The 26,962-nt window shown below is 40.2% G+C and overlaps 2 protein-coding genes across 2 annotated transcripts in view; both read left to right on the plus strand.

Annotated features, from left to right (window-relative positions):
* Positions 1-12,766, plus strand: part of lamb2l (laminin, beta 2-like) — a 44,192-nt gene extending 31,426 nt beyond the window's left edge. The window contains exons 23-35 of the mRNA XM_053317339.1: positions 1,646-1,870; positions 2,438-2,652; positions 2,772-2,868; positions 4,029-4,401; positions 4,495-4,679; positions 4,785-5,032; positions 5,987-6,202; positions 6,312-6,456; positions 6,600-6,807; positions 8,260-8,401; positions 8,489-8,665; positions 8,762-8,927; positions 11,869-12,766. Of these exons, the coding sequence (XP_053173314.1) occupies positions 1,646-1,870; positions 2,438-2,652; positions 2,772-2,868; positions 4,029-4,401; positions 4,495-4,679; positions 4,785-5,032; positions 5,987-6,202; positions 6,312-6,456; positions 6,600-6,807; positions 8,260-8,401; positions 8,489-8,665; positions 8,762-8,927; positions 11,869-12,005 (2,534 nt within the window). The 3' untranslated portion in view covers positions 12,006-12,766. The remainder of the gene's footprint in view (positions 1-1,645; positions 1,871-2,437; positions 2,653-2,771; positions 2,869-4,028; positions 4,402-4,494; positions 4,680-4,784; positions 5,033-5,986; positions 6,203-6,311; positions 6,457-6,599; positions 6,808-8,259; positions 8,402-8,488; positions 8,666-8,761; positions 8,928-11,868) is intronic.
* Positions 12,767-17,214: 4,448 nt separating this feature from the next.
* The window catches only part of lamb2 (laminin, beta 2 (laminin S)), a 53,536-nt gene continuing 43,788 nt past the window's right edge, over positions 17,215-26,962 (plus strand). Inside the window, exons 1-2 of the mRNA XM_053316955.1 lie at positions 17,215-17,258; positions 17,694-17,767. Of these exons, the coding sequence (XP_053172930.1) occupies positions 17,737-17,767 (31 nt within the window). The 5' untranslated portion in view covers positions 17,215-17,258; positions 17,694-17,736. The remainder of the gene's footprint in view (positions 17,259-17,693; positions 17,768-26,962) is intronic.

Raw genomic sequence — 26,962 nt, forward strand, 5'->3', positions numbered from 1 at the left:
TAATTATTTTGGTATTTTGTGAAATAAATGTGGAGGAGGATTAGGATATTGTCACATGATGTATTTTTCTAAACACTTTCATTTCTTTAATTTTTTAAAAAGGAACATTTCCAAAAGCATGTTTTCACTTTGTCATTATGGGTTATTGAGTATAGATTTATTGGCAAAAATGGTTACTATATCCATTTAAAGTGAAATCTGCAACACGGTATACAAAAAGTGAAGGGTTCTGAATATTTTCTGAAACCCACTGTAGGATGATGTTAAAATACCTTCAGATTGGCTGTCTGCAACAATCTGTGTAAAGCTCTGTCATTTTATTTAAAGACCAGTTTTCTTGCTAAGTTTAGATTTATTTAAGGTGTTATTGCAACATCCAGCCTTGGACCTTTTATCCACTTTTTACAATTTTATTAAAGATTTATATATATATATATATATATATATGTATATATACACATATGTATATAATCTTTGCGGTACACTATCATTACTACTAAAACTATTACAATACTACAGTTACTGTTACTGTTACTTCTGACAACTAAACCCGCTGCTCCTGCTTCCATTTAAACCACTGCTGTGGCTACTATGACAGCTCTTGTAGTTGTACAGATAGCTCACAGATTCAATTCAGTAGATGTTATGCATTTCTTTTTATTTGCATATTACATGCATGAAAACATGCAGTTATGCATCCAGAGCTGCAGACCAGCAGCAGCAGTACATGGCCCTGAACAGCCGGCTGAAGAACCTCTTCATTCTTGGCTTTTTCTGACAGCTTCTGGAGCTGGTGGTTGAAACTTTATCAGAGTCCACCACTGTGTTTTCTTAAGCTGGACCAGCTCCATCTGTGTCAGTCTCATGAGGAGTAGCTGAGGCTTCATTTTTTGAGGGCACATTGACTGGACCATTGTCAGCTTGGTCAGCTTGGTCAGCGTCATACAGGTCCATGGTTTCAGTGGAAGGTTCCTCTGTGGAGGCAGATGTGACTGCTGCTTCTGAGGCAACAATTTTTTTCTAGTAACTAATGAATAAGTAATTTAGTCTTTACAGTTTCAGAAAATAGTAGCCCATCACCATTTCCCTTTTTTTTGTCAAATTTGTATCACACCAACTGTTCAAAACCCCAAAACATCCAACATACGAACATATACAACAGAAAAAAGAAGCACATCTTAACATTTCAGAAACTTTAAGAAGTGAATATTTTGGACTTTTAAATTTAAAGAATTTATACATTATCAGACATTTCAATTTTTTTTCTCTCTCTCAATGAATCAATTGTTTCAGGGCTATTTTTTTGTATTTCGCTGCATGTAGGTGTCCATGGTGATGTTATTAGGTACAACTATTGTAATTCATTTAATTATTAAATTTGTGAAATAGTTCAATATACTTTGAAACTAAAAGTGGCAGCAAACTAACATTTCGTTCCTGCAGTTACAGAAGAATCTCCATCATCACATAACCAGCACATGTACAAAAACAAAACTTAGTTTTTAATGAGAAACTTTATTTGGATGGGGTTTTTTTGCCTGGTATATTCATTTTCTCCACGTATACAGTAGATATGGAAGTGGATATGGAAGCTAAGAACAAACCTCATCTATTGTTACGCTGTATTCTCTCTTTTCTTCCCCAGGATCACGCTGTGACCAGTGTGCCCCTGGTTACTATGGCAACCCAGAGCAACCTGGCGGGCAGTGCCTCCCGTGCGAGTGCAGCGGCAACATTGACACCCAGGACCCTGACTCATGTGACTCCAGGACTGGCCAATGTCTCAAGTGCCTGTACCACACTGACGGCCCATCCTGTGACTATTGTCAACTCGGTTACTATGGCAATGCTTTGGCCCATGACTGCAGACGTGAGTGAAGATGGCGTTATTTTGACCATCTTGATTAAACTTTTATTTTCTTGAAATGTTCACTTTGGTGTTGGAGCTGAAGTTGATTCTGGTCAGTTGCCTTTGATAGAAGCTGAAACAGCCCAAAATGTAACTTGCTTTCAGCTTTAAAGGTTGCTGCCAAGGCAAATAAACCTCCACACCAACAAAATTACAACACATTCAACTTAAAACTTTCTAGTTTTCTTACGAAATAATTACAAATCCAGTCTGTTTTCTCCACCCATTTAACTAGAAACACCCTGCAGGTTTTAGCTCTCCAGCCTATAAGACAGCTAGCTACCTCCATCAACCACTACACATTTCATCCCACAACAAAACATCCCACAATGACAAGTCACCCACTCCCTAGCACACACACAGCTTAAACATTATTATTTCTTCATCAAAAGTAGCAGAAAACAAGTCTACCAGTGTTAAGTGTTCAGGTCAAAGGCTAACAATGCCATTTCCTCCAAATGTGTACGATTAAATGGGTACAGAGTAGAAGTGGTTTGTGTATTTTATATTGTGTGTTTCTCCTCTCAGGCTGTACCTGTGTGACTGCTGGCACCATGCAGTCTGCTTGTAGTGATGGACAGTGTCACTGTGACCGGAACACTGGAGCCTGCCCCTGCAGGGAGAACGTGGCCGGCCATAACTGTGACCAGTGTGCTCACAACCACTGGAACTATGGTCAGGACCTGGGCTGTGAGCCCTGTGGCTGCCACCCACATCACGCTCTGGGAACTCACTGCAACATGGTGAGGAAGCATGTAGGCCTCCGAAAGCCTAAAAAAAAAAAAGTTTATATTTGTATTTTTATATCCTCATTTGTTCATCCGTGTATCTTTGCCAATCTGTGTCTGTGTGTCTTCAATAGTTCACAGGCCAGTGCCACTGTCGTCCAGGCTTTGGAGGGAAACAGTGCACTGAGTGTGAGCAGTTCCACTGGGGAGACCCACGGGTGCAGTGTCAAGGTAACTCACCTTGTGACAGTTTTTGATATAGTTAGCTCGCACTCATTCATATGACTTTACTGTTTACAGTTACTGTCATATTACCCATAAACCTTAAAGAGTCATACCTCCCCTTTAAACTCAGAAATAGGTGAAACAGAGGAGATAAGCTGAGTGAGAGAGAGAAATGAGCTTCAAGTTCCAAAATATACAGAAAGGACACCAAAAATATGAATATTCATCAATCCGTCTATGCTGACAATGGTAGGAGGTAAAAATAGAGCTGATGTGTTGTCATATTTGTTGCAGCTGCTGGTATACCGGTAGTGTTGCTTATTTTGTTCAGACAATAAATATAGGATAATTTATACATTTAAACTGCTGTTCTACTCCTCTGAATATTTCTTAAATACATATAATAAACAGATAGAACATGAGGTTTGGAAATTTGCTGGTGAGTGTTTAAAAAGTGCACAAGTTTCATTGTTTTAGTTGAAATATTTAGATGATGAATGAAAGCATCCATACTGTGCCAGCTGTGCGTAAAGCCACCTAGTGTGCTTATCATAGCCTTAGGTACACCTCTCCTCTCACCTTGGTGAAGAAGCTCTCCACCTTCAGCAGTTGAATATAGTACTAAAAATTAACATCATTTGTGGTAAATTGACCCACTCCACCTCTCTCTGGCCTTGTTCAGTGCTGCAGTGCTGCAACAACTTTAACAAGCTTGCCACTTAGTAACTCACTTTGTGACCATAGTAACTCACTCTCACACAGCGCTAGAGGATGGTGAGAGGGTTAGATGGGAATGGGAATATATTACAATAAAGATTTGTGTGTATTTCTCACTTTTCCCTTTGATAGTCTGAACAACTTGGTGCTGTGTTAATCTGTGCTGCTGTGTCTTGTCTGTCTGTGCGCTGTCAGTGCTTGTTGCACCAGAATGTTGAGTTATGAAAAAGAAAAAGTAGAGGGGACAAAAAAGGGACAAACATAAAACTACTAAATCTACTTCCTGTTCCTTTAAACTAAAAAGGGACGAGACAATCTCGCTTCCTGTCTCAGATTCAGTGTTGCATTACGACAGTTAATCCTTCCTAATTGCTTTTTTTTTTAACCCAGTGTTATTACTTTCGCTCTCCTCCCTCCCTCCTCCCTCCATCCCTCATCCCTCTATTCAGAGTGTAACTGCCACTACCTGGGCTCGGAGATGGCCCAGTGCGACCGGGTAACGGGGGCGTGTGAGTGCAGGGAGGGAGCATCGGGGCAGCGCTGCGACGAATGCGCCCGCGGCTTCACCGGCACCTTCCCCAACTGCGTCCAGTGTCACCCGTGCTTCCAGCTGTGGGACGACGCCGTGTGCCAGATCAAACGGGACCTGGAACACATTCAGTACACCATAGAGAAGATCCAGGAGAACGGGCTCACGCCGGGAGTCGGGCACACGCGGATCAAAGAGCTGGAGATGAAGCTGAAGCAGGTACAGGATCTGATCAGTCAGGAGGACAGCGACAGAATCCACCAGCTGATCGGACAAAGCATTGATGACCTCAGGTGTGTATTTAGATGATTTGTCACCTAACTGCTGAGATAGTATATAAAGCCAGCATACAGCATATAAAACATCCCAACCTGTGTGTGTTTCAGGGCGGAGATCGCACTGACTGATGGACGACTGATGGGTGTCACCCGAGAGCTAAATACAACAGCAGAAGAAGAGGGGGCACTGAGACGCACATTGACTGACATGGAGAGAGAGCTGAGAGGCATCAACACCACCGTAGCTAACAAAAAACAGCAGCTGGACGACTACCTCACCTCAGGATTTGCAGGTAGAAAACGCTTACTAAAACATTACGTCACCGCACAGTTTGAAACCAGGTATTAAACTGCTAAGCTGTCAAATGGAAAAAAAAGCTGCTCCGTTTTCCTCACAGATCAATTTGAGAAAGTGAAGAAGTACTATCAGAAATCATTGGAGGCAGAGGAGAAGTGCAACGCCTCAGTGAGTGGTCCTCTCAGTCCTGTAGAGCAGTCCAAACAAACCCGCAAAACCACAGAAGAGCTGCTGGACGCCAGTAAAGACAAGTTCCTCCGTGCCATGGCTGCTCAAAATAAATCATTAGACGAGCTGCAGCAGAAAGCCGACGGCCTGGACAAGACCATCAACCACCTGAGTGACAAGGTGGGCTAAATCTTCTATGAACAATCTGATCTGCTACATACAGAAGGGAATAATATAAGGATATGGATATGGATATAAGGATGTGGCACTTCTTGTAACTGATATGAAACTATCCAGATCCATTCTAAACATTCTAAAACATTAAGTGCCACTTTCCAAAAAAAAGGCAGTAGATTGATCAACTCTGTTAATCTAGCGTCTTCAAACAGAACACTGAGTTGGAAAGAACAAGTGTGCACAGGTGTGTGTAGTTATTTGTAGAGGCCTGGTGTCAATTACATGTGATTTAATGAGGGTAAACACAGAGGATGGCTACTTGCTGTCATGCTGCCTTCAACTGCTGCTGGAATTTAATGAACTGAAGGAGAAGCTATTCATACAGTATAATGCAGTCATGGATGTTAACCAATATAAGAATCTCACTTTAAACCATATTACATTTTTATATATTTTTTTACTTTTTGGACTGCAGATTGCAGTACAAGCATATAACAAAAAGAGACAATATCATCTCTTCTGCTGTCCATACATTTCCAAGATTTATGAACTTTGTACAATTTAGGAGAGATTAAGTGTGCACATAAGAGGTTAAAAAGAAGAAATACACTTACCTAAATGAAAATAAAAACAAAGCGACACAGGGCTTGACACTTTCACAAAATCTGGCCATAAGGGCTTTACATATTTGACCCACTTAGTCCATAATGAAATAGTTTCCTTGGGACAGGGAGAGAAAGTAATGCTTTTCATAACATATTATAATTTAATATATCTATTCATTCTCAGCAGATATCAAAATACCACACATATGTCAGGGCACCCTGCCTGAAAATCAGCTCACATCACAACTTAATTATTGGTGTGTGTGTTTCCATTGTGAGAAGAAAAGATGTTGTTCCTACTCTTACATTTTTGTCATTCCTATGTGATGATTTACGTTGTCACTCCATCCAGGTATGTGGCGGTCATGGCAACACCAGCGCCAACGGCAGTTGCTCAGACAGCCGATGTGGCGGTGCCGGTTGCCGTGACGACAAGGGAAATCGCGTGTGCGGAGGAGAAGGATGTAACGGGACGGTGAGCGCTTCTATGGCAGCGCTGAATCTCGCTCAAAACGTCTCAGACGCTCTGGACGCTGTCAATAAGGAGCTGCAGGGCGTAGCTGGAAAGGTGCTGGAACACTGGAACACTGTTATTTGATTATAATGTACAAGAGATTTTATATGGGGTTATGAGACTGTGATGTTGATTTGTTGACGTGTTGGTTTCCTGCGTCCAGCTCCAGGATATAGCCACTCTGACTCAGGATGTGAAGAACCAGGCTATGAACATGGTGAAGAAAGCCCAGAAGAAGAAAGAACACTTTGAAAACTCCAACAAGATGCTGAAAGATTTCATTAAGAAGATCAGAGACTTCCTCACTGGTATGTTGATGATGTTTTAACTGAAGTGTGAAGTGAATTCTAACTGAAGATCATGTCCGCCTAAAAGTCAGGAGTAGAAATCATCTCCTGGACTTATATTCTTACTGTATTTTTGATACATTCTCTCTGCTTGTGCTCTGCAGAGGAGGGAGCAGATCCAGAGAGCATAGAGAAGGTGGCTATGCAGGTCTTGTCGATCACACTGCCGGTCAACAGGACCATGATAGACAAAATGATCATGCAGATTAAGGATAACCTTTCCAACCTCACCAACATCGATGCGATCGTCAACCAAACCTCGCAGCACATCAAAACTGCCAAGGATCTGCTGGAAAAAGCTCAAGATGCCAAGTGAGTGATGCTACCAGCTCTCTGAATGAATACTACATTTCCCATGAACCAGGCACATCCAAATTATTCCATAAAGGCCCGTATGGCTGCAGGGTCTCTAAAGACTGAGATCAGTTGATTAAATTAAATGTGTGTGTGAATGGGTGAATGTGACTTTTAGTGTAAAAGTGCTTTGGCTGGAAAAGTGCTATATAAGTACAGATCATTTACCATTTTTGGCAAAAATTCAAAATCTATCTCCTCTACAGTAGATCAGTAGATCGTCAACATATAAAAACAGACTGACCATTTTGAGCAGGAATTTCAGTATTTCGACACACATACATTTAACTTTAAAAGGATACTGACAGCGTGAATATGAATGTATGTTAATATTTGGGACAATATGGTATTTTCTACTGAACAGTCACTTCCATCATATTTGAGGCGAAGGTGGAAATCTGGAAAATACACAGACTGGACAAATAAAAGCAGAATTTTATGGGTCACTTCCACTAACATCAGCATCACACATAATGATGTCTCCTAACCCCCCACACCCCCACCCCAAAATCAAATAGTGTGTCCTTGCTGACACTCTGTATGTTACTTAGGACAAGCAGCGAGGCTTGTTGACAGGCTGCAGTATTATTGGCAAAGCCGGTGCTATCAAACTGGGACCGCAACTGAGTCGTGGGGTGTCTGTGTATTAATCCCTGGAAGACATAATCATATCTCCATAATGCTTTGATTAATCTTCAAGCTGTCAGCCTCCAGCGAAATCATACAACTTAATCATCTTCTAAACACTAAAACCAGCATAGATAGATTCCATTTTTCTTCAGGACATACTCTGTACTGCTGTGATTAGAACTGCTGTCATATAATAGAGATATTAAATAATAATAAAACAACAAACAAAAACACCATGAGAGCATCATCACTGACCTGCAGCCATAATCACTGTCTCTCCATGTTTTGGGGAACATTATAATGGAGCATGTGACAGCCTGTGGCGCTGGTAGAATCAAATGAAATGCTAATGAATGCTAATATTGCTCCATGTTTAAATAGGGAACCTTTTGCTATCATGTTAGTTACATTATCTTAAAAAGTGATTCTTTTTCATTGTGGCCTTTACTGCTTATTTCTGCTGCACCAAAGTGACCAAAAATCTCTGTATGCAATTATTGTGTGATGTTTCTAACATGTAAGTATTACATCAGTATCCTCAGTATTGTATTAATACTATAAGGATTTGAGGTACTGTTTGATCTGGATAAAAGCATCCTCCTGATGTTATTGCTGTTGATGGATGTCCTGCCTTTTACTTTTATTTGATTTGTGAATTATTACAGTAATTTTAATATCAGTGGCCCTTTGTGTTAGTGTTAAAATGATAAATCAGGTACCTTTAAATTAAATCTAGTACAGCAATAACACTTATGTCTAATTTCTTGTGCCGTTGTCCAGGATCCGTGCAGATGGAGTGAAGGATTTAGCCGATGGTACCAAGCAGGCGTTGGATGTGTCAGAGAAAGCCATAGAGAAAGCAAAAAAAGCCCTGAAGGAAGCCGTCAACAACCTGAACAGCACAAGGAACGCTACAGCTGAGGTACAGCATGCTGATTTTTATCTCTATAGAAATCTCACACACCTCTCTATTGATTCTTAACTTGTTTGTATGACATTTGCCTTCCAGGTGGAGGAAAAGCTGACGCAGCTAGAGGACAAGCAGATGGAGGTCATGATGCGTTTAAACAACCTCTCCATGAGCGTGGAAGCTCTGAAGAACAAGACGGAGCAGAACAGGGAGATGGCGAAGGATGCCAAAGCACTAGCTGACAACGCCACTAACCTGGCCACTTCAGTGCAGCAGGTGAGTGTCCAAACAGCATGATTAAATGACCTCACCACACAGATCCTTTTTTTTTAATGCAATAACTCACACTCTCAATATGGTGTCATCTCACAGAGCCTCAACGACACAGAGAAACGGTACCAGGACCTGCAGAAGAAGGTGGACTCTCTTGGCGGGGAGGCTGGAGGCCTGGACAGCATCAACCAGAAGGCCAAGGAAATCAAGAAGGAGGCAGAAGACCTCCTCGACGTAGCCAACAAGGGCATGCAAAAACTCATGGGTGAGTAAAGCAGTGGCTCCCAAAAGGTTCCAAGGCACTCTGGATTACTTTAAAGTCTGGATTAGTTCATTTTTACATTCATTTTTAACTACATTTTCCTATTTAAGTTTTCAACACGATAAATACTAAAGTAGTGTCTGCTTGTCACTTTAAATAGCTCCTTACAGCTGCACAGACAGCTGTACAGACAGGTGTCAGCTGCTCTTTTCACACAGACGTCAATCACCGTCCCCATTCCTGACATCATCTCTGAATGAGCTGGTTTTCTCATCCCAGCTACACATAAACAAGCAGCTCTGTGAGGCTGTACTTAGGCATGCTAATACAATGTTTAGCAGGTATAATGTTCATTTAATCACAAGCCGTGAATAGACTTCACCAAATGACTTACTCTAACAAATCAGTTTATATAAAGTATAATTGTAAAATATCACTTTTATGAGGGTCACAGTCACAGACAATAAACTTAGCATTTCATAATAGTGGTAGCAGCGGTGCAGCAGATGAAACAAAGTCCATGCAGCACCCGCTGGATGCAAACTAAGCATAAGTCTATAACCTATTCATTATAATGTGGATGGACATAAATTGTGTTCTCTTGCCTTAAAAATGATGAAAATAGTACACAAAAAAGGTCAGATTGGGAACCCATATATCCATAATATATGCATCATGTCTCCTTGTTGCATTTAGTGTAGCTTGAAATGACCATGTTGCCAACGTTTATTTCCCTGGATTACCAGGAATATTGGCTTCTTTTCCCGGGATTCAAATTGTCTTATATTCAGTAAAAAAATAGTAATCCCTAATGTTCACCATGCCATTTTATTTTAGTGTGTTAGCATGATAACAGAACAGCTGAGACTGATGACAATGTCCTTAGTTTCGCGGGTATTGTCATAAAACAAGGAATTGGGCAAATTAAAATTTTTGACCTGATGATGGCGCTAGAGGAAAAGTCAGGGGTTCAGCAGGGTTATGAAAATTCAGATTCTATAAATACCTGTAACACATTTCATGACAGGCCATCCTGTAGTTGTTGTATGGAAGTGAATTAGGGCCACATGTGAAAATTATATTTTAGCTTTATTTAGAACTACATTTTTCACATGTGGCTCTAATTCACTTCTTCTTCACTAATGTACCAATCCACACAGTACTTCTTTTATTATGAGTAAGAATAGGCTTCTTTTTAACACACAGTATTTATATGCACAACACCATGCAGCAGTGTAATGCCTGCAAATTGCTGTTAATGATTAGAGTGGTGCAAAAGGAAAAGGTTTGTACTTGGTCTACAGATACCATGACAACCCTCATAAGCAGTGCAATAGTTCATTTTGACTAGTAACAGTAGTGTAAAACATCTTAAATAGGTGTCTGTGGTGTAGTTTGTGTCAGTTTAGGAGTCTGTATGTAGCTTTAAAGAACACACACACACACACACATACACACGCTGCAGGTTTGCTTCCTACAGCTTTCAGGGCAAAATGACAAGACCAATTTTTATATGTGAGAATTTATTTTAAAATGTACATAATGTTTCTCGTATGTAATGCTATCACAACATATAAAGGGCAGAAGATTGTATTTGGGCACCTTTAAAAAGGCAAGTAGGCAAACTGGAGTATATGCACAAAAAAGTGAATTTTTTTAACAAGAAATATGAACGACAAAAGAACCCTGGGAAATTGGACAAAAATAACATAGCAACCAACTTAAAATTGGTTGCCTCACAGCAAGCTGCCACTTACTAGCTTCCCTACTGACCACTTCACCTTCCTCCTCTCCTAACTGGAATATACCACCTGCTCAGGTCATTATAACTTTATTACTCACATACAAAGCATACAAAGCATAAAGAACACCACCAATTATAAACACTGGATTTTTCTGTTACTGCTGACAATCACAGTCTCCTATATTTTTATATCCTCTATATGTTTCCTCACCTCCTTTCCTCGCATCTTAGTCCTTTCCACCTGATATGTGAGCAGAGGAGGCGAGGAGGAGAGGAGAGGAGAGGAGAGGAGGAGGCAACAGACTTCAGAGCCATCATTTTAACCCTTAAACAGACAACGTGCACCAGGAGATACAGACTCTTTAACCTTCGTGTTGTCCTCCCGGGTCCTTCCTTCCTTCCTTCATCTGTCCTTCCTTCCTTCCTTCATCTGTCCTTCCTTCCTTCCTTCCTTCCTCTGTCCTTCCTTCCTTCCTCTGTCCTTCCTTCCTTCCTTCCTTCATCTGTCCTTCCTTCCTTCCTTCCTTCCTCAGATCTAAGTTCAGCTGTTAGGGTAAATGTTCCCTCCTTCTGTCCTTTCTTCCTTCCTTCATCTGTCCTTCCTTTCTTTCTTCCTTCCTCCCTCATTTCCTTCCTTCTTCCTCCCTTCCTTCCCTTCTTCCCTCCTTTCCTTTCCTTCCCACCTTCCTTCCTTCCTCCCTCCTTCCTTTCCTTCCTTCTTCCTCCCTTGCTTCCCTTCCTTCCTTCTTCCCTCCTTTCCTTCCTTTCTTCCTTACTTTAGGTGCAAATGACATAACTAGTAAGGCCTGTTTAAGGGTTAAAGTGACGTCAGTTAAATGTGATGTGTGGCACAGCTGGATCATCTGTCCATTGTTATTATAACCTGCTGCTCTATTTGTTTATCTCTTATCTCTGAAAACACCTACACCTCTGAAGTATTTATGACTATCCCAACTGTGTCACACCTCTTTTATACATCACTTTAGGAATTGAGACATCTGTAAACATGGCACGCTGTGATCTATTCCAGTTCACAGGCAGGAAGACGGAGGAGAAAAGAGATGCAGAGGCACAAATTAGAGAAATTATAAGAGCTACCAGGACTGAAGCCGTCCAATACAATATAATAATAGCAACCTTTTCACAATGTAATGGTTCAATAAAGTATTAAAAGCTTTTTCTTTCTCTTTGTTGTCGCAGAACTGGAGAAAAACTTCAGGAGAAACGAGAGGCGGATGCAGAAGCAGCGCATGGAGCTGGAGGAGCTCCATGGTAACGCTACCACGGTGCGGGACCACATCCGAAAATCAGTGCAGCAGTACAGTAACTGTCAGTAACTGTGTGTGAGAGGAGGTCGTGGTCCCCCCCCCCCCACCACCACACCCGTTTACCGTATGCTGCTGTAGTCCTGAGCAGAGTCGTGACTGATGCCGGGACAGAAAAAAAAACGACATCACCCATGAAAATAAGACACTGCGCTGGTCACTGGTATTTCAAGTTTTACACATTACCTGTCGAGTGTTATATCACAGAAGTGCCTTCCTCTATCCATGTACTGTACCACTTACTGACTCCTGGATGTCAACACTATCCTGTGTGGTGTTTATATCTTTAAGCTATCAAAACAAGTGGATGACCAGTGGAGAATATTGTTTTATTGTATAGGCCATGATCATTCATTTCATCAATAATACATGTATCATAAATGTGTTATTTTGACCAAAAGTGCTTTTAAGATTTTGTGTTCTGTAATTTGACCACATTAGTACGCTACTGACATTCCTTTTAAGAGTAATATGGACTGATTTTTTTTTTTCATTCAATTTGTTTTTTGTTTATTTTTTATTACAAAAGAAGCTCTTGATTAAATACGTATGAACGCATACACACAAATATTCTTATAAGCAAAATTTATTCTGAGTTGTGATGACGGACGGAGAAAAATAAATTTGATTTGATTCATGTTATAATTCTTGATGTTTCGCATCCTAATTGTGTGATGATGTGGTCACAAGGGGGCGCCTCTTACTCAGCAAGTCCCCAATCTGTGCTCTCTTCCAAAACATGAGCTGTTCCCTCTGTGTCAACTCATGCAGACAAGACTATTACCTTTTTTAATGTGTGATCAATAACATTAATGATACATGCTTTCCAGACTCACTAGAATAGCGTGCATGACACTAAACATCATTAGTGTCATTAGTAACAGCTGTGTTTTTCCTGCTATGACAAGAAAATAATAATCCACCCACACATGTGCTTCCACTCATTTGGCTGGTTAGACCTCTACTCAAGACTGAACAGTGTGTGCAGACTGTGCCTGGTTGATGTTTCCATCACATGGAGGGAAGAATCATTATGCTTAAACCTACACAGTTCTGAGGGTAATATAGTAGAGTACTGATAGCTAAACACACTACAACAAAGTGTTGATTGTATGTCCTTTCATTAAAACATGTTGCAATGTCTTTTAAAAGATATTTGTGTTTCTCTGTTTAATTCTCAACAGAAATAGTAAGATATAACTGCAGAAGGAGATTGATTCCACATATTTATTATTATCATTTAAACAAATCTATTTTATATTGTATTTCTAATTAATGAATGTCTATACAAATATTTTCTGCCTTAAAAATAATTAACTACTGAGTTAAGGCTAGATAAATTTGCCTCAAAATATGGCACTGAATTCCAGCGTCTCTACTCTAATATTTCTCTAACAGGGAAACAGTTGGCTACTTACAATATTATCACTCTAGTCTGCACCTCTAAATTCTGAGAGTTTTCTTTTCTTTCAGCTCATTGTTTTGTTTTAGCATCCTGCAACAGTCGTACTTTGTTTCCAGTTGTAGCAGGCAGCTTTTTCCAGAACAGAGCTCATATAAACCCACTGCACACTTCCTGTGCAACATCTAAACAGCAGTTGGACAAAGTTAACAACTGTCATAATGAGGCACTTAGTAGCTAAAGTTGGTGAAGAGCAAAAACAGAGAAAAGATGATGAATATTGGACTCACATTCTACAGGTGGACAGAAACACTACTCCAAATGAATCATCATGTTGTTTCTGTTACTAAGGGTCACAATATCAATTTTATAAAGTCAGTGTTAGCTTGTTTTTGCTGGCCCAACTTGGCAAAAACACAGATTAAGTTATTGGAGGTTTTAGTAAAAGTACCAACACAACATTGTAAATATATTACAAGTAAAACTCCTGCATTCAAAAACCAAGAGAGAAAGTAAAGACATATTATCAGCTAAATGTACTGGACTAGTATCAAAAGTAGTATTAGTGCTCCCAATGACTGATATATTATTATAAAGTAACATTAGTGTATTGTTAATGCTGAAGTATCAATGTATAAGCAGCATGTTTCTGTTGTATCTGGTTGAGGTCAGCTGGTTCTCAACCTAGAGCCCCTCAGAAGGGTCACATGATAAATCTGAAGGGTCATGAGATGAGTAATGGAGCAGGAAAGAAGAAGATGTCTGCTACATACATTTTTCAGTTCATTATATGTTGTTTTTGGACATTTCTCTAGTCTTTGCTTTTGTGTGTGAATTCTTGGCTAACTTGACGTCTCTGGGGTTCAAACAGTCAAAGACACCAAGTCTGATGATGTAGAGTTTTTTTTCTATGTGATCAAAAGCAACAAACAGTTAAGAACCACTGCTTTAATCTTTAATAATGCATTTGATCATATGTATTTTATTCTGCAAAATAACTAGTGACATGTTTGGCTTTGTAATGTAGTGAAGTGGAAGTAGAAAGTTGCATTGAAATGTATTTGAGTAAATGTACTTAGTAAATTTCCACTACTATTTATACCTTTAATTTACTTATTCACATGTAGGCTGGTGACCTCATAGCCGTGTGTGTGTGTGTGTGTGTGTGTGTGTGTGTGTGTGTGTGTGTGTGTGTGTGTGTATGTGTGTGTGTGTGTGTGTGTGTGTGTGTGTGCTGGGCCTCTAAAGTTGTCCGATCATTACCTGTAAACCTGCAGGCTATACTGTAGTGTGTACATATATATATATCATACCAGTGACTCTTTCACTGTATGTCTTTATGCTCTCAGTGTGAAGCATGTTGGGTTCTGGCACTGGATCCTGGCCTGTTAACAAAGAGAGGCTGTCCTCCAGCAGCTCAGGGAATGTGTAATATGACAGAGATTTACAGCAGGCTTTGTTCTGGAGAACACAACCTGCCTGCAGTAGCTACGGCTCAAACACCTGTGCACATCAGACATGTTGGAAGATTAATAAATGGACATATAACACAAGATTGAATGTGATCTACTTGTAAAATATGATGGATGAAGTTACATGGAAGTGTTTGATTACAGGGAAAAAAATGAATTTTGTTTCCCAGTGCAAGAGTGAGCATGAAGTCTGAAACAGGAATGGTCCCAGGCACCTGTTGAATGAGGCTGCTGATGTTATTGAGTGTGAGCAGGCAGGATGTGTGATGTGTGATTGTGATGTGTGCGCGGTCATGGCTCTCTCATTGGGTGCAATCAAAGGGAAACTAATCCGTCCAGCAGGGTGCGCGCATTCCTGCTCCCAGTTAAACATGCACAGGGGCTCACAGGAAAACATGTGGTGGGTTTTTTGTCAGAGAGAGTTTGATTTGAGTTCAATTCACCTGCTGAAACTTACATGAAACCACATCTGTGAACATGTCATGTCTGTTTGTTGTTTGGGTTTCAGCGTCTTTGAGACATCGGCTTACTGACAGATCCTGAAAAATGTTAGATTGGGGATCTACACCATTAATTATATTATTATAAAGAAGCAATAGAGTGTAGAACTGTGTTGTTGCCCAAAGTGAATGCAAAGATTTAATAGGTTCTCTCTTTTTACTGGCTTTTGGCTTGCATTGACATCACTGTGAAAGGCTTGTATAGCATATTTTTATATTAAAGGAGCACTCTATCTATTTTACTCCACCAAGGAAAGTCAGTTTATTCGTCATGCAGGTTAATTCTGAGCCTGTGAAAACATCTGTAGATTAAAATGTCTTGTGTGGTTCTGGAGGAGCTTTTTAAAGTCTGAGAAAATAACCCTGATGATGTCATCAGAGTGAGGATGCATTCAGAAAAAAATGCAGCCCCCTCGTGCATTTGAATGGAGAGAAACAAGCAGGGTTATTTGGTGATTAAAGGGTTCAACCAGGCTCAACTTTACTGTGATGTCATCAGGTAAGACAGCTGTGGCCAATCATCTTGATAACTATGTAACATGAAAGGTAGGCTACATTTCTGTAGTTGACCTCAGGACTGATACAATAAAGATCTGATTTCCATGGTGCCTCATGGTGTGCAGATGTTTTGGTGTTTGATAGGCCTTAAAAAACCCAATGTTACTCAAACTAGACTTCTGGATCATAGTTCATCTCACCTGTATCTGAGTCAAGAAACTCATCTAATACAGTTGATTGCATACTTCAAACACAGCGCTGTTCTGGTCTGAACAATCCTGAGTGAGGCCTGGAGACTTCAGATAGACCTATTTGACAGGAAACTTGTAGACTGGGGGCACAGAGTATAAAAATTGGGGTATATCACATTTAGGAACTGGAAGTCACATGCTGTGTCTCAAATATCATACTTCTGTTAGTGCACTTTTGTGTAGTGCACTGTGTACACTATGTACTTACTTGTGTAGTGCGCAAATTTCAACAGGTTAGTGTTGTCTCGTCAAATACAGCTGTTGCACACTTAACGGGAAATGGCAATTAGCTAGTTAGCAAGCTAGCGTTAGCGGTACTAAATCATTACAGACTGCTTTATTAACTCAAGAAACCTACTGGTGGCTTATATGTAACAGCAGTATAATGTTGTTTAGTGCAAAAAAAACATATAATGTATTTGTTTAATGTGGTGATATTAGTTACAACATCCTCGGCTGCCAATTCCAGTGTGAAAAGAGGTCACTTTCTGCTATGTAGCCAAGATGGCGACTTTTGATGGTGAGTAATTTCCATAATTATTACACTGACTGTTTTGAGGTATTCATAGTGTACTACATTTTTACATATTTCTCAGTGTGAAGCACTTATGTACTCAAAATATTAAGTGTAAATAAAGAAGTATGAGATTTGAGACACAGTTTATGTGTTTTGGTTACTGGTGCACCAATTCTTACATTTAATTTAAAAGACAATTAGACTCAGGAAAGTCGCTCGACTTTGTTTATTGGTCTTTTTTTCTTTATTTAAACAGGGACAATGCGCAATACGACATTAACCCATATGTTTGCCCTCTTACTTACTTCCTACTCCTTTACCCCTTTCATACAATATTTCTAACCCACCCACTGGGGGATTCGAACACGCAACTCTCCCTTCAGCAGCAGCAGCAGCACCGCCTGTCTCCCCTCCCTCTCCCGCCCCGCTGCTCCGCTCCTCTCCGGGACTCCATCTCTGGGTTTCCGGCGGAGAGGAGCAGGAGTAGAGGTCTCTCCTCGCTGCATCGTAACGCCGCTCAACAACGCTTCTGTCCGGCTACTCCGCAGCGAGCGGACCATTGAGAGAGAAAGAGAGAGAGTCACACATTAAACACAGGAGCCAACATCTACAACAAGACTTAACGGTGAGTGTTACACTGCTTTGACTGAACTTGTTGCAGAGTTTAGACACATTTAAACACTAGATGACTTCAGAGAGATAGACCAACATTTAATAACATTATGAGCCGCGTCTGAGAGGAGTGATGTTTTTATGGACCTGATATTAATCAACCGGGTTTAACATTTTATAAGCTGATGATTAAAATAACATTGTGACTTCTAGGGCCCCTTTTTAAGACCCATGAGTCTTAAAAAGCTTTGGGAACCCCCAGTTAGAAACATCTAAACCAAACTCTTATGCATGGAATAACCTGTCGCATGTTTGTTTTTGATTTTTTTTTTATCCATAGCCTGTCAGTGCTTGTTAGATGACTCTGTGGGTAAGCTGCATGTGTGTGTGTATGTGTATGTGTGTGTTATTATACATATATTGACACAGACTGTTACACCGGCCACAGGTTTGCTTGCAGCCCCAGCCGGGTTGGATGTGCGGGCAGAGAGATGCAAGCGTTACTGGCAATGCTCGTCTGCGGTAAGTAGACTGTTCACCGACAGCTTTGAAGTCAATCCCTGCTTTCTGCTCCATAACAAATCCTCAGAAGTGATTTAATGAACGGGTCTCCAGGTCACTGAGTTTTTCTTTGATTAAGTGTCTGGAAAATATAGGCTATGTTAAAGCTCAGTGCATATAAAGCATATGATCAAATATCTGTTCATACATGTGGAATAAGAAGCAGAGTCGAGATAGTTTCATGACTGAGTGATTCTCAACATCTTGACACTTGTTCTAGAGGATTCCTTCATGTGATCATCTCAGCATTGTCAGAAGTTAGCTTTTTTTCAAGATAAAAGGGATTTTAAAACATAAAAGACCACTTTGTGCTCCAATTGGCTGAGAATGGCAGAGGAAGAGAGAAGTGTGCTCACATATTACCTTGGAAACGGCACTTTGGAACACTTTTTGTCCTCATCAACTGGAATATTAACCCTTTCCTCCATTTTCTTCACCAATTTAAGTCTTCCAAAGTCAAGGAAAAACAACAAAATTGAGCCAAAATTCAGTCAATTATAGAATATTTAAAAAAAGACACTCTTCTTCATTCTTTATGAATATAAAATCTGAGGCTGATCGGAAGGACTGTCGACCCCCTGCACCCCCCCTATGCTGAGTTAAGATGGCTGATGTTTCTTTTTTAGGGCCCCTGGGTGCCCTCTGGGTCTCTGGGGTCATCCTTCTCTCTGTCTCTCTGTGGGTGGTGTCTCTCTGTTTATGGTCCTCCTAAAACAGCCCAGCTGAATCCGCAAATACAGAAGCCCACTTTACACCTACATACAGTGCTGGATGTGTGTGTGTGTGTGTGTCCAGTGCTGTGTGTGTGTGTGTGTGTACAGTATATATGTTTGAATGCTTGTGTGTGTGTCACAGAAATTTAAAAAAAGATTGAGATCAGATCTGTACCATGCAGCTGTTATCATCTGGATTAATGACAGGAAATAACATTGATGAGCTCAATATTAGTTCACACCTGCATTACTACAAGTAAAGTGTGTGTGTGTGTGTGTGTGTGTGTGTGTGTGTGTGTGGTCAAAGATATCAGTAAGCTAAAGATTTATCTGAGTAATGACCCTCAATAAAATGCCTCTTAATGCATTGTTCCCTGGATTTAGAAGACAATGGACTTACTGCTTTCAGTTAAAGTCTATTAGTGCCTGCTGCTGGCACTCAGGGTGCCCCCCCCCCCTCCCCACACACACACCCACACCTGGCAGCAGCTCTTTATCACAAAGGCTTGTTAGGATATACACTGTAACTTTTTCTGTTGACTTGAATACATTTCTAGCAGTGTTGTTGCTGTTGGCTTTATATGAGAGCATAATAAGAATGCAATATCTATGTTTTTATTTTCAATGTTTCCCTTTTTGCAAATCAAGGTCACCTCCACTCCCAAATGTTTTTCTTCTTGTTGCTTCGGTCGGACGTTTGAGCTTCACTGTGTGTGAGTTTGGCAAGTTTTTCTGTGCTCGTCTTAAATCTCAGGAGTGATTTGGAGCCAATCATGGTGCAGTAGGCAAATTATACAAATGTGGAAACTTGACTTGTCAGTGAAGCAGGAGATGTTTTGTGTCCAGCAGATTGTTGATTTCTTTTAAAGATGATGGAGTGGGTGTAAAATGAACCTTTTTAACAGAAATTATACCTCCAAGCAGCTTATTACTGTATGTCATGGAGCTGATATTTTATAACAACATGTACACACACTATCTACTAAAGCTAGAATGATTTGAAGTATTTTATGTTCTCTTAATATCTTTTTCTCCTCTGTGTTACTCTCATGGGTCTCAAAAAGGTGACGTCACACCTGTTTTTGATAGATGGATGTGAACCTGGGGACATTGCAGTTCATGATGTGAATTAAAGTATTCAGGAGCTTTTAAAGAAGATAAGCTGACCTTTTTAAAAATTAAAACTAAAATGAATTCATGAAGTAATTAGAATGTGACTCCGTTTGATGATTTCTACTTAGACTGAATTTTTTTGGCTGCTTCAACCAAAGATTTCCATGAACGAATCGGGTCCCAAATCTTATCTGGCACCTCAGAATTTAAGTCAGAAGCTCTTTGGCCCATCTTTAAGATAACAAGTATTCATCGTAAATGTAAAGAGGCTCAGAGTTAAAAGGGTAAAAAGTCAGAGATAAGAGAAGATACTCGTAACCTCTGGGATGATTTAAAAGGCTGCTCTACAAAGGAATTGAGTAAGAAAAGAGCTACAGAGAAGAGATAGGATCAGCTAAGAGTGAGTTGGTGGGAAAGAAGAAGAGGACACGAGGAGACAAGGATGCATTTCAGTCAATGAATGTGTCTGATGTGAAGTGTGTGTCCATAAACCTCACACACACACTGTCATTACGCTGCTGGAAAGCCGTCTATTCAGACTCCCGTCACCTCTCAGGACAAGCTGCAAGGTCAAGGGTCATTTCCAAAATCCCCCCCGGGTCAGAGACAGGGTTAATTAGTGTGTGTATGTATGTGTGACTGTGTGTGTGTGTGTGTGTGAGAGAGAGAAGGAGAAAAAGAGAGAGTGAATGAACTCAGGCTGATCACAGGGACAAAAGAGTCAGCAGTGCCTCCTCTCTTCTCCTTTTCTTTTCACTTTCTATTTCTATTCTTCTCTGGGGGGTGGGGGTGCAAGGAGGACCTGTAGGAAGCATGAATGCATAAGTGTGTGTGTGTGTGTGTGTGTGTGCATGTATGTGTGTGTGCATATTGTTAATGTAATTTTGATGAGGCAACAGCCAAATACCAAAATAATACTTTTGTTCTGTTAATTTTGAGTAATTAGGTTCAACTGAAGGAGTGACTGATTTGTTGTTCTGAAGAAAGAAAGGAAGGAAGGGAGGGAAGGATGGAAGGAGTACTCCACATGAAAGATGATCGTGGTTTGTCTCATGAGGCAAGAATAAATCCTCTGTAATTCAAGTTTGTGTTTGTGTAGGAACGGGGGTTTAGTTGTACCACTGACGCTCGCCTCAGATGTGCGTGCGTGCGTATGTGTGTGTGTGTTTGTGTGTGTGTGTGTGTGTGTGTGTGTGTGTGTGTGTGTGTGGGCAGGTGAGGGCTGGTATCAGGCAGTAGGGAGTGAGAGAGTGTGTTCCCGCAGCCTTTGTAAGCGTCAGCCTCCGGAAATGTGCGGATACCAGAACAATAGAGCACTAAAGCCTACTAACCACCAGCAGTAGAGACAGAGAGAGAGGGAGAGAGAGAGGGAGAGAGAGAGAGGGGGAGAGAGAGGGAGGGGGTGAGAGAGACTGAAAAGTTAGAGTGGGGAGGGAAAGGGTTGGATAGAATCGGGACAAAGAAAAAAAGAGGGAGAGAAAGACTAAGGCGCAGGGGGAAGGGGTGGGAGAGAGAGAAAGATAGAAAGAGAAAGAGAGAAGGGGAACAGGTTTGTTTACATGAAAGGACGGTGAGTTAAGTTTCCCCGTCCTGTTGGCAGGGGCTTTTCTGGATGAAAAGAGGAGGTGGAGATAAAGGAGGAGGAGGAGGACGTGAGGGGAGGGTGGAGGATGAAGGGGCAGCAGGAGGAGGAATAGGAAATGGAGATGGTCTCATTAAAAACAATGGGGAGGCTGGTACAGTAGGGAACCTGAGTAGAGCTGATGTGCTGCCATGTGCTTTCAGCTGAGCAGGCGTGATGGTTGACAGTATAGCAAGTCAAGAACGCACTCACTTTTTCACCCTTTTCAACTATTCCACATAGTGCACTGATACACACAGTTCTCAGTTTCCAATAAAGTTGATCTTATCTTCCTCACATATAGTCCATAACATAGTCAGATAGTTGGTATAGCCCTTTAACAAAAATGTGACTAAGTACATTTACTCAAAATACTGTATTTATGTACAATTTTAAGGTGCTTTTCTTCCGTTAGCTTTAGCATTTTATAATACTTTTTACTCTCATTCCACTAAATTTCAGAGGGAAATATTTCCACTTGGTTGGTTTGGTCAAGTTTGCATTTACACTTGTGGAAGAATAAGTTTCAAGCATTTATCCATTAATTTTAGGAAAGTTTTTGAGTTATTGATTCATTTTTTAATCTGTTTATCCAGTAGTTTTAGCTAACTACCTAGCTAACTCTTTATTGCTTTAGCAAGTGTCTGAAGAAGATTTTCTCTTTAGTGTGACTTTCAGCTAACAATTTCACTTGTTTATCTATTACTTTAGTCTAACTATTCCAATATTTTATTTATCAACTACTATTAAATATCTATTTATCCGGTAGCTTTAGCTAACCAACTCATTAGCACTTTAGTAATAAGTGTCTGAAGATTTTCTTTTTAGTCATGACTTCCAGCCAACAATTTCAGCTGTATTAATCTAACTATTCTAACATTTTATTTATCCACTACTGTCTATTATACATATCTATTTTAACCATTTATTCATAACTTTTAGCTAATTTCAACATAGCTAAACAATGCTTAGACTTTGCTGCTCATTTTCTAATCAGATTTTCGTGCTCTTAGCACAGGGTTTTCTGGTGTTACAGATATACTGTAAATCAAATCTGTAATTCTTTTTTTTGTACCATTTTACTCTACAATCTTTGCACGTAACCCCTAGCAACAGCAGAAATGCCCCCCGGTTAGGAGTCTCGCTGTTGAGTTCTGAGGACCAGCATCTATAATACTGAAGACTTTCTCTTTATAAATGCTGCAGTAGAGCATTAAATCTGCACCCAGTGCCACAAAGACATCACTGAACTAAAGTGAATGATTTGAGAATTTGAATACATATTAATTTTGAAACATGTCAATTTTATAATAAATGAATCTGAGGATATTGTTTAATAAAAATGTAGAAGAAATACTTTTTTATATTCAGATTTTCTCTCAAATGAAGGGCTTAGAGTGTGCAAATGTTCCCCACTGTTTCCATTCAGTACTGTATCGTTACATGACATGTTATATCAGCCTATGTGCTAAATAAATGGCAATTATCTATAATAAATACTGTCCATTTGCTCTGAACTAACTGACTTCTAGACAGTGTGAAACCCCATTAAGACAATCTAAAAATAGATATATTATCATTCACACAATGAAGTAGTCTTGATATGAGTAACAGACATTAAATATGGATGAGATTATGCTCCCTTCCATTTTCAAAGATTGTAAATTTCGATGTTTAATATGCTGAGAGTGTCACGCCCACCCTCTTTATTTATTACGTGTTATTCTATATTCTTTTAATGCTACAATTCACAGTCCAGGTCTAATAACAGGCTTTGTTGTGCAGCTTGTTAAAAAGCTTTCTCAGACACCTTCACACCTTTTATTATCTAATAGCAGACAAGCAGCAATTATAATGTGTAATACTACGCCAAGCCGGAGTGTAAGGAGGGATCAGGAAGGAAGGAAGGGCGGAAGGAAGGAAGGAAGGTCGGAAGGAAGGAAAGGAAAGATGATAAAGGGGGAGACGATAACAGGAAGGAAGGAAGTAGGGAAGGATCTCATTAATGTGATAATTATCTACTAGATATATTTAAGATAAAAATGTTGTTGGTAAGACGAGCTGACCTCTAGCCACAATGTGCACTGGCTTCATCTTGCAGCCTTGTAATTAACCACCCCCACATAAACACACACACACACAGGTCTAATAAAACTTCTTGGCTTGTAAATGCAGTCCAGCTGTCACACATGTTCCACGTCACCTGTATTTGAATGATGTTGACATGAGAATTCCTAAACACTGCACATTCACTAGAAGCAGCATCATCACTTGTACAATTGGCAGCATTGGTGAATCTACTGTGGACTTGCATGTGGTTGGTCTGTATCTTGTCAGTATGTGTTCATCCTCGGTTCAAACTACATCCATGCTGTTTTTGATGTTCTGCATCAGGTGCTTTTTCAGACGTCCTCGGTTCCTGAACGTCCCATTAATTTTTCTCACAAACAACATTACGTGAGTCACAGTTGGAGCTCTTTTACAGATTGGGTCAGGATTAAACTCTCCTTGTTAAAGTACCAGTACAAAACATTCACAACTGAAATATCTGGATCTTTGTTTAAAACCTCTCAGGCATAAAACTGCGTACATTAAAATGTCAAGGCAGCAGTTAACTACAACCCCCAAGGTGCATTTGGACAAAGAAACACCCAATCATTATGTGGCACTAATGGCAATTGAAAGCTAGAAGATAGACATTGAAGATGAATATTAAATTGTCAAGAGTAGCCTAACATTAAATGCATACCAATTATCAAAGATTTTGAGAAATACGATCCATTCTTTAAAAAATGAATCAAACCCATTGTTATGTCTCTTTTTCATTAAACCTACCTTCTTCTAGATAGCCTAACTCTATTTAATTAGTTGTATTTCTCCTTTCAGCTCCTGACCGTGATACTGTTTGGTTTATCCCACTCCTACTTCAACAAATCATCTGAGCTTAATTGTGCTATGTACAGTATTTGTATTTGCATGAGTGATGAGAAGTGAGCTCTGATAAACATCTATACTCTTGCGGTCTTAGCAACCACTTGGGCACTGACAGTAAATAGAAACACATCACACAAGTTAGCCACTTAACTATTGGCCAGCGATAGACCCAGTTATTTACTTGTTGGCGAAGGACAACTAGTTTGGTTAGCCAAGAAGTTGCTGCTGAAAGCTGAAATAGGAGTTGAAAAATAAGTTAAGCACTGAAAGAGGTTCTGAGGTACTTCATACTTCAGCTCTAGAGTACTGAGTGAAGTTGATGTCTTTAAGCTGGGTGGCTTTGGAGATAGGTTTACAAAAGAATGCTCAAAATCAATGCAGCAGAAGCAGATATATCCTTACTGTTAATGCTAGTATGGATCAAGCTGCTAAAACATTTGATCTTATACACCATTACACCCTCCCTGCCGGGTAAACACCTACGTCTTCCAAAGTCTGCAAATGTGACTCCAAGTCCAAACTGGGATTACTCTGGTGATGACAGATGTGATAAATCTCCTCCAGGGCCACAGAATACATCACACAAGTGTTTTCACAGGTTGAGTAGTACCAACCATGGCTAGTAAATTGGCTAACATGTAAACATTTAACAGTCAGACACACTCCAGTTTCCTAGACACTGTTTGCACACAAGCGTGGATGTAAGAGAACATAACTACAGTTAGAAAAACACAGGAAAGCAGTCATTAGACAGAATGCTATTTGTAATTTGGCACAAGCACATACAATCACTGGCCAGACGATCACAAGACTTAATAAATGGCAGGGGAGCATGCAGGTCACAAACACACACACATACACACACACACACACACACACACACACACACACACACACTTTCGTACTGTAAACATACAAACCTTTAATAATCCCATGTGTGCGGTAGTTTTCTCTGAGCTTTCTCTCTAAGTGGAGCCATATTTTCTCTATCGTAGGCTCTGATTAGCACCTATCGCGAACACAAAATATGCTGCTCCCCTGCTCAGCGTTGCACACCTCTCCTCTGAGCGGCCGCCGCACAAAACACACAACACCATAACTATCACTAAAAAAGCAAATCAGACACACCGCTTGACCCAGCATCTGCCGGCCATGTGTGCATCCTGTCTGGTGGATTTATTGCACCTCAGGCAGCGTGTTGAGGACTTTTTTACAGATATGATCATTGTAATCATCAAGTAATCATCAATCACTGAAGTCCCACTGCACTTAATAGTCTTTAAGTGCTCTGGCTGCACTGTTGGTCATTATTCAGAGTGAGGACTTTATTTTCCACCATCAGAAGCTTGAAAGAAAAGTTCTCTGAGCAGAGATAAAGAACATGATGGCTTGACCTATTCAAATATGTACCATTTATTCAGAGAGAAACTATTTATCGCTACTTATCATTTTCCACAAGTTTGAGCGGAATTTATTTGATATTTTTGGTCCATGACTCTTCCCCAGCTGTTCATAAGTTCGTCACTGACCGCCCGCCTGGCCTTCTAACACACAGAGAGTCTCAGTGAACGAGGCCAGGCGCTGCCCATTACACAGGCTGTTAGATTAACAAGGCACGGCCCTGGCAGGCAGCTGGTCCCGCTGGAAGAGACAATCACATTCCTGTCTCTTCCAGGAGACGTCTGAATCACTCCATGTTGGACAGGAAAACATGGAACATCATCAGGAACAGGTGGGCAACGGAGAGCGGAGCTGGATGTAAACTCACACAGGACAGTGTTTGTTCTTATCGGACATGTGAAGCATATTACCGCCCATACTGCCAGCCTTCATCTTTGTTTGCTGATGATTTACTAGTATTCTAGCATGGATCCATGTGATGATAAGAAGGCTGCTAGTTTGTATCCTCAGACTTTCTTTAAAAATTGGAAATCCCTTCTTCTGGAATGCAATTTCTTTAAAAATATGTCACTAAAAATCTCAAAGAGACACTCCACCGATTTCACAAAAAAACATTTGTCTTCTGTGGATCTGGGGCTTCATCAAATCTGAGAAAATGACAAATGTTGTGTCTCAAGTCATGCACTTCTGTATTTACACTTAATATTTTGAGTGCATAAGTGCATTCACACTGAGAAGTATGGAAAAATGAAGTGCACTATGAGTACCTGGATGGTGCACTCAAAACAGTCAAAAAGTTGAGTGTGGAAGTATGGACACTTCTCACTCTCAACGGTCGCAAAAAGCAACAAAAAGTAACATCAAAGTGACATCTCGTCTTAGACATGAACCTTTTTAAAAGAACAATCTGCGTTACAAACTGGCAGTGTGGAGCAACGGTAAATTAAATTTGGCTAACGTGATTTAGCTCATCCTAGCGAGGACGCAAGACATAAAGAGAGACGTGAGAAAGACATGAAGATGGCATAATTGTATTTACCAAATGAGACATCCTAGCTCACTCTGGTGTCATTTCAAGGAAGTGGCATTCACTCATGACACAATGCATCTCAACTGTCAAATGTGTAGAAATAATAAATTACAGTTAATTAACGAACAGGGTCTGAGGAAGAATCCCTGCCACCTGTTGACTGCTGGTCCAATACTGATTATATATATATATATATTTCTATAATAGCCACATTCTCTGATTTTTACTATTATTAATAACTTTAGTTATTTACCAAGGTATGCATGCTATGTGGATCAGGATCACAGTGAACTCTGTTTCTTAATTTCTTTTAATATCTGAAGTAATTCTCCTGTATGTTCTCC

Source organism: Scomber japonicus, chromosome 4 (assembly GCF_027409825.1).
Source record: "Scomber japonicus isolate fScoJap1 chromosome 4, fScoJap1.pri, whole genome shotgun sequence".
In the NCBI taxonomy this organism is placed as follows: Eukaryota; Metazoa; Chordata; class Actinopteri; order Scombriformes; family Scombridae; genus Scomber; species Scomber japonicus.